At 47.5% G+C, this 17,712-nt stretch overlaps 2 protein-coding genes across 2 annotated transcripts in view; both read right to left on the reverse strand.

Annotated features, from left to right (window-relative positions):
- The window catches only part of MACF1 (microtubule actin crosslinking factor 1), a 350,964-nt gene that overhangs the window by 59,942 nt on the left and 273,310 nt on the right, over positions 1 to 17,712 (reverse strand). The gene's annotated exons all lie outside the window — the stretch shown is intronic.
- On the reverse strand, positions 2,885 to 7,181 carry LOC103089532 (uncharacterized protein KIAA0754). The gene is given in 2 exon segments (XM_007472347.1): positions 2,885 to 2,929; positions 2,931 to 7,181. Coding segments are annotated over 2 exon segments (4,296 nt in total).

Below are 17,712 nucleotides of genomic sequence, written 5' to 3' on the forward strand. Positions count from 1 at the left end.
ATTTTTTTAGCGTTACGTGGGCCTCTCACTGTTGTGGCCTCTCCCGTTGCGGAGCACAGGCTCCGGACGCGCAGGCTCAGCGGCCATGGCTCACGGGCCCAGCCGCTCCGCGGCATGTGGGATCCTCCCGGAACGGGGCACGAACTCGTGTCCCCTGCATCGGCAGGCGGACTTTCAACCACTGCGCCACCAGGGAAGCCCATAACTTTTATTTTTTATTCAAAGCATTTGCCACATTTGTAACCATGTATTTGTGTCATTTTTGCTTAATGTCTGCCTCCCCTGCTACAGTATACGGTCCACAAGGGCAGGGACCATGCCGATGCTATTCACTGCAGAAGCCCCAGTGCCTGGCTCAGAGTAGCTACACAATAAATATTTATCCAGTAAATGAATGAATCCTTGCATAGAAATGGTGTTAGAGAAAGCAAACAAATCCATAAAAGTTCTGCTGATCAGCTGAGTGTTCAAACACTGAACTGAAGTTGCGGGGCTCCCCAATTTTCGCTTAAAAAGACTTTCTTGGCAAATTTTAATTTTATAGAACCACTGTTTTATACAAAAGGCTTTTTTCTTCCATTGAACCAAGGACTGGAAATAAGACTAAGGAAGTCTATACATGAGGAGAGGGCTTAAATAACCACATATTGTTCTTAGTGGGCCTAGGATCCCAATACAGAAATAGCAAGCAAGTTCTGGCCTTCTGTTTCCTCTATCAAACCTTCTTGTGACTGCAACTGGAAAGCTTATATCTATTTTAACCATGTATACATGTGTACATTTGTACATACACATGCAGAGGATCTAAAGCAGTTCATTTTAAATCATAGATTTTGCAGCTGGGCTACTATTTCCTTCTCCTGTCATTTATATCAGGCAATATTTCATAAAATGACAACCTCCTGTAGCTAGAAGGATCCTTAGAGATTACCTAGCCCCACGTACTCATTTTGTAGATGGGGAAACAAAGATCCCAGAGACTGATATTAAGGGTTTCTCTGAATATTCTTCTTTATGCAGATTTGACTGGCTCTTTATAATGTAATCCCTATATTTCATTGATTATTGCTGTAGGCTTTATACTAGAAATATTCTGTATAATCAAGAATGCTGGTGACTTTGGATAGGCTGCTGGGATCTTAGTGTCAATCCCAAATTCAGTAAAACTCAGAAAACTGAATCAAATCCCTCAATCTGAAAGGTGATGCATTCTAATTTGATGGGATGCCTAATTACAAAATAATTGGTGAAGCCCAGGTGACACTACCATCACTCAGCTAAGCAGGAGGATCTGTAGCACAGCTGACGGCTTATAGCCTACAATCAAGATGATTTTTCATTGCTGGCAGCTGCATGTTTAATTGGTCCTCCAGCTAAGGCTGCCCTGAAAGGTTCTGCAATGGGGTGAACCCACCTTTCTTGCAGCATCCATGGATATTCAGGAGATTAATATTCATCCACTCGCAACAGGGAAGGCATACTATGAAGAAGGCACTGTTTTGGGTCCCGGGGATGGTGTAAAATCAAAACCACCTCCTCAGTCAGTAACCCCTGACTGTATCTGACTAAACTTCTAACTCCCTCACTGCTTACCAGCGACCAAATGACAGGACAGTGAACTGTAGAAAGCTGCCACTCTCAAAATCCTTTGACTAAGAAAGCTCAAGGATAGGAAACCTGGGAAGAGGGTTCACAACACATTCTGTTTTCTAACATCAGGAATCTCAAAATCCTGGAGCTAAGAGAGACCCAGGAGGACATCAGCCCAATTCTTATTTTATGGATTAAGAAACAAGAGGTCCAAGAAAGGAAAAGTGACTGCTTCAGGGTACCAAGTTTGACAAGATGACTAAAATGCCTCTTTTTCATAAATATTATTGTGCCTTATTAGGCTTTTAAAAACACACATTTGTATTAAAAAACTGTTATTCACACATCTATATATGGCTTTCCTCCAACCCGCCTTGGTGAATTCTTTCAACTAACCAACATATCTATTTGAAAGGGAAAGGGTAGGGGGGCTTCCCTGGTGGCTCAGTGGTTAAGAATCCGCCTGGCAATGCAGGAGACACGAGCCCTGGTCCGGGAAGATCCCACATGCTGTGGAGCAACTGGGCCCCTGTGCCACAGCTACTGAGCCTGCGCTCTAGAGCCCGCAAGCCACAACTACTGAGCCCATGTGCCACAACTACTGAAGCCTGTGCGCCTAGAGCCCGTGCTCCACAACAAGAGAAGCCACCACAATGAGAAGCCTGCGCACCACAATGAAGAGTAGCCCCCGCTCGCCGCAACTAGAGAAAGCCCGTGAGCAGCAACAAAGACCCAACGCAGCCATAAACAAATAAATAGATAGATAGACAGATAGATAGAAAGAGAAAGGGGGGGAGCATATTGATAGTAATTGAAATCTTCTATGTTTGGTGCGTTGAATGGATTACCTCATTTTATTCTCACAACCCTCATAGGGTTCTCTTCTGCCTTAACAAATGAAACTGGAGCCTCAGGACATTTAACTGTCTCAGAGTGGTTAAAAATTACTCCAGGTCTCACTCCAAAGTCCACATTCTAGCCTCTACCTGACTGCTGACATCACCGATGAATAAGCAGCCTCTTGATTTAGGAAAGAACATGCTTACTGTAAAATTCAAAAGCAGAATCACCCTTTCTTGTTAATAATCTTTTTCAAAATGTAAGCCAAAAACTGTTTACATCCCTGTTTTCTTTGGGTTTTGCTTATGTCTGAAATAAAAACAATGAGAGAGCCTGAATTATTAAGTTTTTCAGCAGATAAAAACACATTTTCCCCATAAACTCAATAAAAAGACCAGAGAAGCCCAGACACCCCAAAGGGAACCAAAGAAAGAACAATCTGTGCCCTTTCTAATCACCACCAAGTCAGAGAACTTGTAAATCTCACTTTACTCTCCAGATCCTTCCCCAACAATATGAGCAACAATTACCTCATTTGAATTTAATCCATCAACTGCAGCCAGAGGCACTTTCCCATGCAGCACTGTGCCAGTCACCTCTTTCATTCCAAATGCTGGGGAATCAAGGTCCTCCTTGATCCACATTCCAGCAGGGGAAGCCTCCTCTAGAACAGGACTTCCTTCTTCTAAGACAGGCACTGAGTCAGTATGGGCAGTATCTCCCTGGAAGGGTACGCCAGCAGGGAACACTTCCTCCACAGCAGGCACTGCAGCAGCCGGGGCGGCAGGCTCCCCTGGGGTGGGCACTGCAGCAGTAGGGGCAGCAGGCTCCCCTGGGATGGGTACTGCAGCAGCTGGGGCGGCAGGCTCCTCAGGGGTGGACACTGCAGCAGCTAGGGCTGCAAACTCCCCTTGGGTAGGCACTGCAGCAGCTGGGGCTGCAGACTCCTCTGGGGTGGACACTGCAGCAGCCAGGGCTACAAACTCCCCTGGGGTGGGCACTGCAGCAGCTGGGGTGGCAGGCTCCTCTGGGGTGGGCACCACAGTAGTGGGAGGTGCAGGCTCCCCTGGGGTGGGCACTGCAGCAGCTGGGGCGGCAGGCTCCCCTGGGGTGGGCACTGCAGCAACTGGGGCGGCAGGCTCCCCTGGGGTGGGCACTGCAGCAACTGGGGTGGCAGGCTCCCCTGGGGTGGGCACTGCAGTAGCTGGGGCGGCAGCCTCCCCTGGGGTGGGCACTGCAGCAGCTGGGGTGGCAGCCTTCCCTGGGGTGGGCATTGCAGCAGCTGGGGCGGCAGGCTCCCCCGGGGTGGGTACTGCAGGAGCTGGGGCTGCAGGCTCCCCTGGGGTGGGTACTGCAGGAGCTGGGGCTGCAGGCTCCCCTGGGGTGGGCACTGCAGCAGCTGGGGCGGCAGGCTCCACTGGGGTGGACACTGCAGCAGCAGGTGCGGCAGGCTCCACTGGGGTGGGCACTGCAGCAGCGGGGGTGGCAGGCTCCCCTGGGGTGGGCACTGCAGCAGCGGGGGTGGCAGGCTCCCCTGGGGTGGGCACTGCAGCAGCTGGGGCTGCAAGCTCCCCTGGGGTGGGCACTGCAGCAGCTGGGGCAGCAGGCTCCTCTGGGGTGGACACTGCAGCAGCCAGGGCTGCAAACTCCCCTGGGGTGGGCACTGCAGCAGCTGGGGCTGCAGCCTCCTCTGGGGTGGACACTGCAGCAGCTAGGGCTGCAAACTCCCCTGGGGTGGGCACTGCAGCAACTGGGGCGGCAGCCTCCTCTGGGGTGGGCACCACAGTAGTGGGAGCTGCAGGCTCCTCTTGGGTGGGCACTGCAGCAGCTGGGGCAGCAGGCTGTTCTGGGGTGGGCACCACAGTAGTGGGAGCTGCAAGCTCCCCTGTGGTGGGCACCGCAGCAGCTGGGGCTGCAGCCTCCTCTGGGGTGGGCACTGCAACAGCTGGAGCAGTCCCCTCCAGGGAGGATTCTGCAACAGCTAGTACATCCTCCTCTGTGATGGCCACTGAAGCAGGTGGAGCAGTCCCCTCAGGAGCAGGCACTGCAACAGCTGGGGCAGCAGCCCTCTCTGTGGCTGATACTGCAGCAGCTGGGACATGTGCCTCCATGATGGCCACTGGAACAACAGGTACATCCTCTGGGAAGGGCACTGTAAGAGCAGCTCTAGCAGTTCCCTCTGGGGCAGGCACTGCAGCATCTAGGGCATCTTCTTCTACAGTGGGCACTGCAGCAGTTGGGTCAGGCTTCTGTGGGATGGGCATCCATTCCTCCAAAACTGGTTCCGTATTACTAGCCTTGGTAACTTGTTCCTCCAGAAGGATATTTAGCAATGAATCTGAATCTCTCATTTCTGTTTCCCCTCCCTCCAATGAGGCCACATTCAGCTTGGGCTTTATGTGATTCACAGTTTCCACTCCATCTCTGCTATGTCCCAGTCCTCCAACCTGCAGGTGCAGACTCAGGATCTCTGACTCTGGGGACTTCCTCTGGAGATCCTGGGAGACCCACTCTGGGAGGTCTCCAGGAAGATGTGCTGGGGCTCGGTCCTTCAGCCTGGCATCATAACCCAGTGCCTGTGCTTCACCATCCTCATCACAAGCTCCTTCCACGGACAACAATTCACAAAGGTCCACATCTCCCAAGGAAGTCAGACTGTTATTTCCTTGATTAATAGCTCCTTTCTCACCTTCCCAATGAATCTCATCTGTTAGTAAATGTGAATCATATGGTAACGCCTCTACTTCAGATCCTGAGGTAACATCTATTAGTTCATAGCTAACAGCAGAACTGAGGGAGACTCTCTCCACACACTCCTCAGCATTCCCCTCAACTTCACTACAGTCCAGCTGGGACAAACTGCCATTTTCTTTGGCCAGCTTGGCTTCAAAGCCTGATACATTTTCTTCATGAGAAGCCCTGTGATCAGAGTTGGACAATCCTCCTGGGTCGGGCTTTCCTGGTGACTCCAGATCAGCTGGGTGTCTAAAGTTAAATTCCCCTGAAGTCTCGGGGCTAAAAGGCACTTTTTCACCCTCCTCCTCACTAACAGTGAAAGCGTCCCTCACGGTATCAGAGTAGGCAGTAAGTTCCAAAGTACTAGGCACCTGAGAAGAATCCAGGGCATTAAAATAGTCACAATCCAACCCAGGATCAGAGTCCTTTGCTCTTACCTTTAAAAGGCCTACATGCTCCTTTTCTAAGGCAGCCCCTGGAAAATGACTAATTACAAGTGAATTTTCTGCATCCTGGGATGGGGCCAGCCCTTCAGAAGAGGCTTGAGTCTCCAGCTCAACTAAAGGAGTTACTCCTTCTTCACATAAACACTCCTTTTCAAGTTCAAGAAACATCTGCACTGAATCTGTGTCAGAGAGCTGTTCTGAATCGGCAGGACCAACAGTGCATTCTAAATCTGAAACAAGACCCTCTAGCCCCTGAGCAATTCTGTTTCTCAGTTCTCCTACAGCACTCTCACCTGTTAGGACACAACTGTAATCGAGCGATGCATCCTTGAAAACAGACGCCAAAAGGTTCTTAGCTGGCTGTGGGTCATCAGAACAACAGATCTGACCAAGAGCTAGGTGGTCAAAAGTCCCCAAGACAGCAGCTGAGAAGTCGGCTCCATCCTCCACCACTGCTACAGTGTTTGCTTGCTCTCTTTCTTCGAAAACATCTGCCAGGCTGTTCTTTTCCTCATCTGCCATTAGAAAAGTCTTTCCTCTCTCTGACAGTTTCTCTTCCTCCCAATCCTCCTCAGCCTCCATCATGATCCATCGCTCATCCTCCTCAAACTTTAGCTCAGACTCTGTTTTCTCTCTCAGGCTGGGGGTTATGAGAATACGCAACTCTGGATCCAACAGCTCTTCACTCAGACAAGGGGAGAGAGGTGGCATTTCTACAGTGCAACCTGTGTCCTGAAGAGGGTGCTGCTTCTCGCCAAAGCCTCCCTTAGCCAAACATTTCATGGCTCTGGGCCAGGTTGCACTCGAGAATCTGTGTTCCTGCATTACATCTGTGTTACCACTTGCTGCTGCAGCTTCTGACTCCAGAGGCTGGAATTCACTGGGAGAGATCTCACTGTGCTGCTGAAATCTGAAGTCTTGGCAATCTCCACCTAAAGTTTTCACATCCTGTCCTTCTGGAATACCTATGGATTTGGACACATGTTCCAGAGTTACGGACTCTGACTGAGGTTCCCTGTGGTCCAAATGACCAGAACTTTCTGTTAATGCAGAACTGGATTCCTTCTTCTCTTGCAAGCAAGGATTTGAAGCACCAGCTTCGGAAACCTCACTGAGAGAAGCTTCCATCCTTTCTGCAAATTCTGGGAAATTCGGTGGCATGAAGGACTTCCATGATCTCCTGTTAACATTGTCTTTGCGTTCTGCATTTGGCCGCCTTCTGGGTGGCACAGGTGCTGACTTCTGCACATCACTGCTTAGCTTTAGTGCATCAAATATTATTCTCTCATCCAACTTTTTGCCTTCTGGTGCTCTGGATTCAAAAACATTAGCTGCTGCTCCTAATGTACCATTGCTGGATATAGTACTTCCTTCTATCTTTTCCATGGTGCTTTTTGAAGTCTGATTAAGCTTTGACCCCTGGTCAATTTGTTCATTTATCCTCATTGTATCATATATAGATCGCTGTGGAACATAGCAATCCTCTATATAGCCATCCTCTTCCTCTCCTTTCCCCAGGCAGATGGGGTTCTGCCTTAAACAGTCTGGCCTGCTGAGTGGCTTACCCATATTTTTCAAACAAGATGAACCGTCAACCTTTAAAAAGTTGCTCACGGGTTCCCCCAAAATGCATTCTGCATAAGTTAAAAATCCTTTTACATGTTCGTAACCTCAAACCACCAATTGGAACTTCCCTCCAGAAAGGCCTGGAAGTCCCACTTTGAAACCATTCTGAGAGACACTCTAAGAAGAACAGCTTTTTCTTCACAGGTTAGCAGCCTCATAGTTGCAGGCAAATAAATGGTACAATGTATTCAACAAACAAAATAATTCCTTCTATGGCTTTTTTGTTTTTTTAAGAGCACTGCTCTTTCCAATTCAGTTAAAAAAAAATCATCTGATATTGACAAGTCTTATTCAATATCTAGTTCCACTCACTTCTCACCCAAGCAGAGTTGGAAGCAGAGGATTTATATCGATTGTGTCCTTTAATAACAATGGCACAGCCCCTCTGGTCTTCAAGTATGGCCCAAGCTCCTAGGAATTCCTTTCATTTTATCCTTAGTTCCAGCCCTGGAGAGTCCAGCTGGTCTGAATTAGCCATTCGTCCTCCCTAGTTCGGGTGTTTGCATTTGAACTGGGCTGGTCGGCGGATATTCCTGCAACTTTAAACACAGGAAGTCCTTCATTCGCGGCCAGCTTGGGGCTTCCTGTCTCCAAAACATCATGGCATTGTTGTGGCTCCCAGAACAGCCCTGCGCCGTGGCCGCCAAACAAGGCGAGTGGAGCCCGGCGCCGGGCCTTTCAGAGGCCGGCAGGCTGCAGCGGCGGCCGAGGGTCACTCGAAAGGGCTCGCTCAGCGCTGCTCCCCCGCGCCCTGCCGCGCGCCCCGAGGGCCAGGGTTGCCTCACCGCAGGCTGGCAGGTGGCTCCCGGCCGCGCCGGCCTCCGGTCCCGCGCTCAGGAAGTTAGTTTGTCCCTCCGGCAGCTGAGTCCCGCGTGCTGTGGGCACCGCCTCCCCCGCCGCCTCCAGTCCCCGGCCCGCAGCCACCGCGCCGCGGGCTGCATGTCAAGCAGCCGCCTCTATTCTCCGCCGCCGCCGGCCCCGCCGTCCTCCCCGCCCGCAGCTGTCACGGTCCCGGCATGCAAACTTCTGGCTGGGAACAAAAGGCTCCTCTCGGGCCGAGCGGGGGCGAGCCCTCCTCCCTCGCGCCGCGCGGCCCGCTCGCCCGCCGCTCGCTGGAAGTGCTCGGCTGGCGGGCGGCTCTCCTCCCCGTCCCCGCGCCGCCCCGCCCGGGCAGCCCCCCTGGACGCCGGGGAGCGCGACGCGGACAGCTAGGGGAGGAGGGCAGGGGCGGAGCCGCGACGGAGAGCTGCCCGAGCGGGAGGGAGGGAGCGGCGGAGGCGATTGGAAGCCGAGGCACCGAAGGAGGGGCTTCTGCGCGGCTCCGTGCGACGGAGCCCGGCGCCGGCCGCTCAGCTTACAGGTCCACACCCACCGCGCCCCGCCGGGCCGGAGGGAGAGCCCCGCCCCCCGAGAGGGCGAGGGGCGGGGAGCGACACCCGCGTGAGTCTCGGCCGCGCCGCGCAAATCCCCTGACAAAGGAAAGCCCCGCCCTCCTGCCGCGGGCCGGGCCCCCGCTGCCCCCGCCGCGTACCAACCCGCCGGGCTCCTAGCCCAAGGGCGAGCGAACCCAGAAGGGGCGTTCCCGCCGCCCCCCAGCCAGCCGGCTCTGGCGAGGGCCACTCTGGGCCCCATCTGCCGGCAGGGTAGCGATGCCGCCCGCATCGCTCCCGGATTCGGCTCTGCCGCCAAAGGGGTGTCCCTAGTCCCTCCAATGTCACCTTTAGCGCGCCTCTGCCGGGCCCAAGAACACTCCAGGCTGAAACCTGGCACTTAAATTCGGACCAAGTTATTGGATAAACTCCAGCACCTTCTCTCTTCAGCTCCTCACGTAGGTCAGGTCTTGTTCCATTCCCCAACCAAGGCTTTGCCCACAGATGTGAATGGTGCTGATGACTGAGGAGTAGGGAATTGGGGGGCCGCGTGACGGCGGAGATGCTGGCAGCAGTGCCCCACGCCCAAATACCTGGGCTCCTTTATTGCTGGGTACATCCAAGGAAACGTGAGCTCCCTGGGGCCAGCTAAAAAGCATGGGTATTTCAAGTCTCAAGATGGAAAATACTAAAGAAAAGTGGCCCACAATCCCGTCCACAGCTTTCTGGCTTTTAGAAAAGCCATCTAGGACTTTCCTGGTGGCGCAATGGTTAAGAATCTGCCTGCCAATGCAGGGAACACGGGTTCGAGCCCTCGTCCGGAAAGATCCCACACGCCGCGCAGCAACTAAGCCCGTGCGTCAGAACTACTGAGCCTGCGCTCTAGAGCCCGCAAGCCACCACCCGGCGAGCCACAACTACTGATGCCCGTCCGCCTAGAGCCCGTGCTCCACAAGAGAAGCCACTGCAATGAGAAGCCCACACACCGCAACGAAGAGTAGTCCCTGCTCTCCACAACTAGAGAAAGCCTGTGCGCAGCAACGAAGACCCAAAGTCGCCAAAAATAAATAAATAAATTTATAAAAAGAAAAGCCATCTAGTCATCTGGTGACTGTTAAACAAAGAAAGTACAAAGGGCAACCCACGAAAATGTCCACCAGAGGCAGCTGCATATCTGAAGGGGTGTAATATGCTGCTCCCTTTGTGATGGTCATTTTCTGATTTTATGAAGGAAAAAAAGTCTATTAAAATTACTGAATTGATCAAGTGGTCAATACAGATGGTAAAACTTACGGAAAAGTTATTTCTGTCCTTTACACAGACAGTAAGTGAAGCCAATAGCTGGTGTATGGAGATCTGGCAATGAAACCCTGAGCTGAGCCTTAGGCTTACTTGAGCCAGAGAGGTCCTTGACAAAAATGAGGTGTCAGCTGAAGCCTGTGATCAGAATTAAGCAGCCAAAAGACTGGCAAAATGTCTTACACTTCATTTCTCACTTTGAAGCTGATCAATTTCTGCCTACTCAAATCCAGAAGACTCTTATCTGTAACTGAAAGGGAGGATGTGCAGACTAGGTTGTGTCTTGACAGCCTTTCTAACTTGAATATTCTTTAGTTCTAAAACTGTTAAAGGAGCTGCCCCGGAATCCTGAGTCCTCCTGGTCCTATACTGCAAGACACTAGAAACACTGTCCTCTGAGGAACAAACAGCAGAAAGAACCAAGAATGCTTGACCTAGAGAAGTTTCCAAGCAATATGATGAAGTAACTAAAGGGCTGGGAAGTGGGAGGAAGGAAGCTTGTTCTGGATGTCTACTGAAGCTGGCACACTAAGATCCAAGGGCAGATTTCAAACCAACAAAGAGCTTTCTCACAGCTATTCAAAGAATAGGGTGTCCCCTAAAGGGATGACTTTTCTGACCCTGGAGGTGTCTGAGCAGAAATTCAAGCAATCACTTGGCAGAGATTTGGGGAACAAGATTTACAATTCCTCTAACAGTTTGTTCAAGATGAATTTTAAGGTCCCTTCAAACTCTAACACAATGTGCCTGGAAGGCTTGATAAGCTTACAGATCTGATACTTTACGTTTCAGGGAATCTGGGTTTTAATTTTCCTTTAATTATTAAGTACAACTGGAAAAACCCAGGGAAGGCAAGATCAATTTCACTAGCAAATCTCCCTGGCCAAATACACTCACTTATGTGTTGAGATATCATAACAGACTGTTTAGTGTGACAGGGGCCCTCTGGTTGGAAGAATCTGAGCAATTCTGGCTCTGGACTAAGGGTGGGTGGTTATTCTATTATAAAGAATGATGTTGATGTGGATTCACAAACTTCATGGCCAGAAATTCCTTTCCTGTTTCCTCACCAAGGCAGGTGCCAGTCAATTCAGTCTTTTCTTAATCCCTCCCCACACCTATCTACCTTATTCTCACCACTGTCGCCAATGCTCCATATTATAATACAAATAAATAAGTGGAGCATTTTAGCAACTATGAAGTTCAGATTCAAATTACTTATCAGCTTAAGTCACACTCTCTGACTAGCGTATTAGGAGACCATTACAGATAAATCTCCCCCAAATTCAAACACAGCCCAAAATTCAAACACAGCCTTGTGGAAAGTACTACATAAAGTTGGCCAATTATCCCGCCCCCCACCCCCGCAAAAAGTGCTTCGCTCCTTGTGTAAAATCATCAGTTTGTGTTTAGAAGGAAAGGAGGCACAAAGTCTCTTCCTCCATGTCTTTTTTTTTTTTTTTAAATCTGTTCATGAGTTTCTCCTTAGTTTTGGTATGTGGAACTCTGCCAATAGCCATCTCAGTGACTGAAATAAATACCTGATACAGCTTTCAACTTCTTGTTACCCTGACAGCTCCAACAAAAAAAAAGCATCTGTTCATTTCACATGCTGTGTGTAAACTTTTAAAAAGAGAAGTACAGGGAGCACCCCTTTGGATGCTTCCCCCATTCCTATAACACAAATATCTGTGCTGATGCCAAATTTCAAATTAGTTTCCACTTAGTTGATTACAGAGTTCAAAGAATTCTCTACTCATTTCAAAATTCCTAAGAACAGAATTGGTGTCAGATTTTCCTTTGGTGAACTTGGAAGAAAGAACAATCCTGGCCTTTCCTGCTGTCTCCTAATTAAAACAGCAAGGTGGAGTCTCCTCACACCCTAACACAGCTCCCTTTCCAAGTTTTGGACTTGGCACTTTGCCTTTGTCTGCTCCAGACTTTTAAACCACCAGCCTCCTAGGAAAATCTGGAGACCCTAAATCCACACTTCCTCAGATTCTATACTGCCTTTTCATCCACCTCTCTCCCTTGGAGGATTAGTGCTGACTAGAGGAGGGGACAGAAGACTGGTTGGATCTTGCACATTTAAAATTTACAAAATGCCTTTCATCTTACGATCTCTAGACTTCACAAGCGTTTATTTAGTGGCAAGTGGAAATTCCACAGTATTCGTCTGAACCTGTTGGGCATAAGTCACTACCATCCTTTTATTACATAAAGATGGCTACAGAGTGGCTGATTAAGCAGTGCAGCATGATGTGAAGCTTGCTTTAAATGGGATACTAAGAATTTTTATGCTATTTGAGTTCTCGTGCATTTTGGAACTCATGAGAAAACTTTCCACACTCTTCAGGAACTCTCATGACCTCTGTAAGCCCTTTCCTGCTTGTAGACTTTCCAAAAGACAGTGTATTAATCCCTCTTTAGCCACTCCCCAAGACAGTAGTGATGACAAAAGCACAGGGCTTTGTAAGTGAGAAAAGGCCTAACAGAAGAGTGGGAGGAAGGAAAGCAGGGGATTACGGAGGGAATCACATTTACTCATTAGGATCTGGATATACAGAGACAGTAAAGAAAGGATTTCTAAGTGAAGGACTAGAGGCAGGAAACCTAAAGAGGTAGGGACCCTAAAGAAGCAAATTCAAGGTTATCATGGTTTAAGTTATAGGATGTATGCAAGGGAAAAATGAAAGGTCAGAATGCTAAGGAGCTCAAGGCCAGTTCACGAAGGCCCTTGAATGCCAAGCGTGAACTTTTGCTTTATTCAGAACACCATGACTACACCAAGACTTACTTATTTAACTTACCAGGGGGTCATGCGAGTTATTGAGTGGTGTGTGGAAAATTTCCTAAGAATTTGAGCCTGGCTGCTCATTCAACTGCCGTTTAATATATATTATTGCATTAAAAAAATCCAAATCCTTAACTTAAAAATGACGCTTGGGGTGCTAAACTTACTTTTCCAAAGGAACACAGCTATTAAACACCTAAGCTCTTAAGATTTGAGCCTAGGTCTGCTGATACTGCACTGGTATCAATATGTATAGAACAGAGCATAGTTGGGGAAGATGGAAGGTGGAACAATCAGCTAGGAGGGTTACACAGTTTAGGTAACAGGTAACAAAAGCCCAGACTCATGAAACTGAAGAAGGGCATGGTAAAGAAATTGCAGAGGCAGACGATTTGGACTTTACAACTGATCTGATAGAAGGTAGAGGTTAGGGGGAAAAATAAATTTAAAATAAGGCTGTCATATATTACTCTTGGATGACTGAGGGCACAGTAGTACTGTAAAACAGCAGCAGGGAGGAAGAAAACACTGAAGGAGACAGCACATTCCATGTGGAGCATACTGAGTGTGAGGGGCTCAAAGGCTACCCATGTGGAGGTGTCCAGAAAGACTGAAGTTCAGGGCAGAGGTAGATACGTGGAAACTTTCTCTTGTAGAACAGTGAGGAGTTGGACATCCTGGGGCTGAGTGTGGAGAGAGGGGAGAAGAGGGCAGATGACAGGATTTCAGGCACCACATGCTGGGGAGGTAGAAAGACAAACCAAAACAGAAAGCAGAAGAGCAGCCAGAGAAGAAAATAGAGAGAGCACAAGGTCAGGAAAGTAAATGGACAGGAGGGTTTTAAGAAAGAAGATATGATGTTAAATGGTGCACAAGGAATGAGGAAGACAATGAGTTAGACTAGGCCACTAGCCTTGGCAACTAGGACATCAGGGGGTACTTCCGAAAGAATGGTTTCAGTGCAGTGATGGGGGCTGGATCAGACTGTAGGGGATTAAGGATAAGCAGTGGTGAGAAAGTAAGTATCGGTCCTCCCTTATTGCGACTCTTCTGGCTTCCATGACACTGTGCTATACTGATGGTACCTTTCTAGCCAGTCCTTCTTTTGTGTCTGGGCTCCTCTTGCCTTCCTCTTAAGGCAAGTAATTCCACAAGGTGTAGCCTTGGTTCTTTTCATTTGTTCAACAAATATTTATTGGGATCTACTATGTGCCCTAAACTATGCCAGACACTAAGGGAGAAAGTGATGAACAAGACATGATCAGGAGCCTACGTTCTAGTAGAGGAGACAGACATTCATTTTAATTCAATTGCAATAAGTACTCTGAAGGAAAAGCAAACAGTGCTATGAGAGCATCTGTCAAGGGCCCTGATGTGGTCTGGAGGTTCAGGGGAGGCTTCCTTGAGAAAGTGACCATGTGGGCTTTCACTTAACACCAAGAGTAGCCTTTCCAATTCTAGGATGGCATGACTTCACAACTTTCACAAAGTAGCAACTTCACAAAGGTGCTTAGCTATTTCTATGAAACATATCCCTGGGCTGAATCTCTAAGGAATCTTGCTGTAGGGGTCCTCTCTCCAATGTTAGAAAAGGAGGTAAAGTAAGTAATACAGAGTCAAGAGATTTTTGAAAACTCTTTCATTTTGTTACTACAGCAATTCTTATCACTGATCACAAACAAACAACTTAGGTTTGAATTTAAAGAATTAGACCCAAATCAGAGCTCTTTCTCGGGGAGTGAACTGCAAGATGAGAGAGATATTAAATGGTTTACTTGAATGGATGCAATGAATTCAAGCTGGAGAAGACCTAAGACAGGTTCAATTTCTTTGAATTCTTATCTTCTTCTTCCCTTGCTCACAAATACACGTAACCAAATACTAGAAACATATATTTGCTGAAAGCTTTTCTGTAAAACATCTTGATCTGGTATATGTGCTTGGCAGAGAGATTAATTATATCTGTGTTTTTAAGCTGCTTCCTCTGAAATTAAGCTGATATTTTTTCCCCTCACATCTTAATGTTTTAATTAAAGATTGATTAATATTAAGGTGTCTCTCTCAAAGATGCTGACTTGGTAGTTGCCATTGTATGGCAACAGAGGAAGGTAACATGGTCTATGCTAAAAGCTAATTAGGCCAAGGACCCTGAGATCATTAAAGCTGATCTGCTAGGTAACTGAGTGACTGGGGAAGTCACTGAGCTGGTAATGGCTTCCGGTTAATTCTGGTTAATGATTTGAAAATAATATTGATTTGTAGAGCACATAAGCCAAGGTCAAAATGGTCTCAGAGAAAATTGCTGGCTGTGGGATTCTGATATCAATGAATGAATAAATTAATTAATAACCATGTATATGTATGTATGTGTACATAAAGTATATTTAAAGCTGTGCTAAGGAGTCATGACCTAAACCTGCCTATGTATTGCTGGTATAGGGCTGGAAACAAGCTCTTCATTTGTTCCCCAGATAAACTGCTCAGGAAGGCTCTTTGTCCATCCACCTGTTTCACTGCTGTCATCAAACTAATTTACTTTATCTTCATCATTTCCATTTTTTCAAGAAGAAAAAGAACTAATTTAATCTGGTGCTGGGTCTTAGATCAAATCTTCTGGGGAATGATCAAGCTGTAGGCACCAAGGGAATAACTTTTCTTATTAAAAAGATTTCATAATATTATAATTTGTGCATCTGGATAAACTTCTTAAAAGAATATTATCATTTATTGAGCACTTAATATCTGCCTAGGGTTTTCATCTACATCACTTCATTTGATTCTCATAAAAACCCTAAAGGTAGGATTTACCACTGCTCACATTTTATAGTTGAAATAACTATACAGAGAGGTTAAGTAATTTCCCCCAAGGTCACTCAGCTAGTAAATGATAGAGCCAGAATTCAAAGTTGAATATTTCTGACACAACCTCGTATTCAGTTTTTCTCACTACGCCAAGCTGAATGAAGTATGAAGATTCTTCTTGGTGTCAACTGGTTGAGTAAATGACAGTGACTCTAATGTAATGGGTAACTACAAGACAGTATTTCAGAACCTGGCTTTCTTCAGGTGCACCTCAAGTAGTAAATTCCTTAGTTTTACTTTGTTCAGGCTAATACTGAAATGAAACTGTGTTTCTTTAACATATGATAACTAGTAGAGAAGGAAGGGAGCCCAGAGGCAAGAGAAGGAAGGGAGCCCAGAGGCGAGATGTAGAGGTGAGGAATCCAGGCTAGGATTAGAATTTCTCAGGACACACAAGGATTTACCTCAAGTGTTGAGGAACAGTCAGCATTTTGAATCCTACAGTTCACGTGGTGTAAAGAGCATTCACTCAATCAGTCAAATATTCACTAATCTCCAACTATGCATATACCCACATGCTAACTACTTTGAGAGACACAAAAATGGATATATTAAGATGAGGGATGGGACAATGCATATAATCATTAAACGCCAAAATTAGGCAGTATATGATGAAGGCCAAATGAGTTACACATACTAAGTGATTTAAGAGAACGGGAGAAGTAGTGAGCTAGCCTGCGGGGCGGGGGGGGGGCGATCAAGAAGGTTTTGAGGAGGTCAGGTATGAGTAGAAATCAAATAGGTACAATGAATAAGAAGTGTTTGGGACAAGTGGATGGAGTGAATGGTCTATATAGGAAACAAGACTGGATAGACAGTAGGGATTAAAAACGTGGTCCCTAAGACTGGAGAAGCAAAAAAGTGGAGGCACAGATACAGACCAGTTTTGCAGGATGCCACCACTTAATCCATCATATTGGATGGCTCCTGCATTGATCTGGGGGAAGGATAAGCACTCACAGAAAGAAGGGTGAATACAGACAGATGCTAAGGGAAAACCACCTTGGAGGCCCAAGTTTTAGAAGGCTACAGCATAATTTATGTCTGTTTTTTCCGTGGGAACCATGTGCATACACGCTAGCTGTCCAATCACACTAGCTCTCTGCTTTCCTAACAGAGGATCTTTTGTTCCAAATAGCAAGGCTCAAAAGAGACAGTCTGATAAAATCACACTGAGGTCAGTACTCCCAGCTGGTGCAGGGCTGATGCCATTCCATAACACACCCTACAGGAAGCAGCTTGAGATACACAGCTGATTGATTTCCACAGCAGGAACCTTGTGGCAGGCAGGGTGGGGTGGGGACTGGTCAAGCATGGAGAGAATTCTTTAGCCACTGACTCAAATTAGTTCACCAAGATCCTGACCTGATCCAACAGATCTGTACAAGTCATTCTCAGAACCAACACTGTTTCTTAACTAAATTTTGAAAAAAGGGAGGAAAACCATGAAGCTTCCCCAGGCAATGGGACTATTTCATCAGTTAACTCTTACTTGTTATGGAATCTGAAAAGGGCAAAATATCAAAACCCCCTATATTTCTAGAAGTGGGCTGAATAACCCTTTATTGTAAGGGGCTATCCTGTGTATTACAGGAAATTTAGCAGCACCCGCTACATGCCAGTAGCAGCCTCCCCAGTTGTGACAGTAAAAAATGTTTCTAGACATTGTCAAATGTCCTCCAAGGGCCAAAACTGCTCCTCCCACCCCCACTGAGGGCCACTGGTCAAGCACGAGCTTTGGTGCCAAACAGATCTTTCCAATCCCGGCTCTAACATTTATTCGCTCTGTGCTTGAACAAGTTACTTTAACATCTTCAAATCTCAGTTTTCTTACCTGCAACTGGGATTTTAAATGTCTGATTTACGGGGGGGGGTTAGGATCGGAGATAATTTAGACTTAGGTCTCTCTTACTGTTCTTACCATTATATCACCACCACTGCAATTCTTTGTGCCTGTTTCTCCTACTGCACTGTTAACTAGAGACTATCTGAGACCCCAGCTCTCACCACAAGGACTGGCCCAGAGCAAATGCTCAGTGAGGCTGGACTGAAAGGAATACAGAGCCCCTTCCTCCTAACCCCCAAAAAGTGATCCACGGACCATCACCTTGCAGAACAGCACTTATTCTCATCCCTGGGTGGCCAAAGT

This window comes from Lipotes vexillifer, unplaced genomic scaffold (assembly GCF_000442215.2).
Source record: "Lipotes vexillifer unplaced genomic scaffold, Lipotes_vexillifer_v1.1 scaffold213, whole genome shotgun sequence".
Taxonomy (NCBI): domain Eukaryota; kingdom Metazoa; phylum Chordata; class Mammalia; order Artiodactyla; family Lipotidae; genus Lipotes; species Lipotes vexillifer.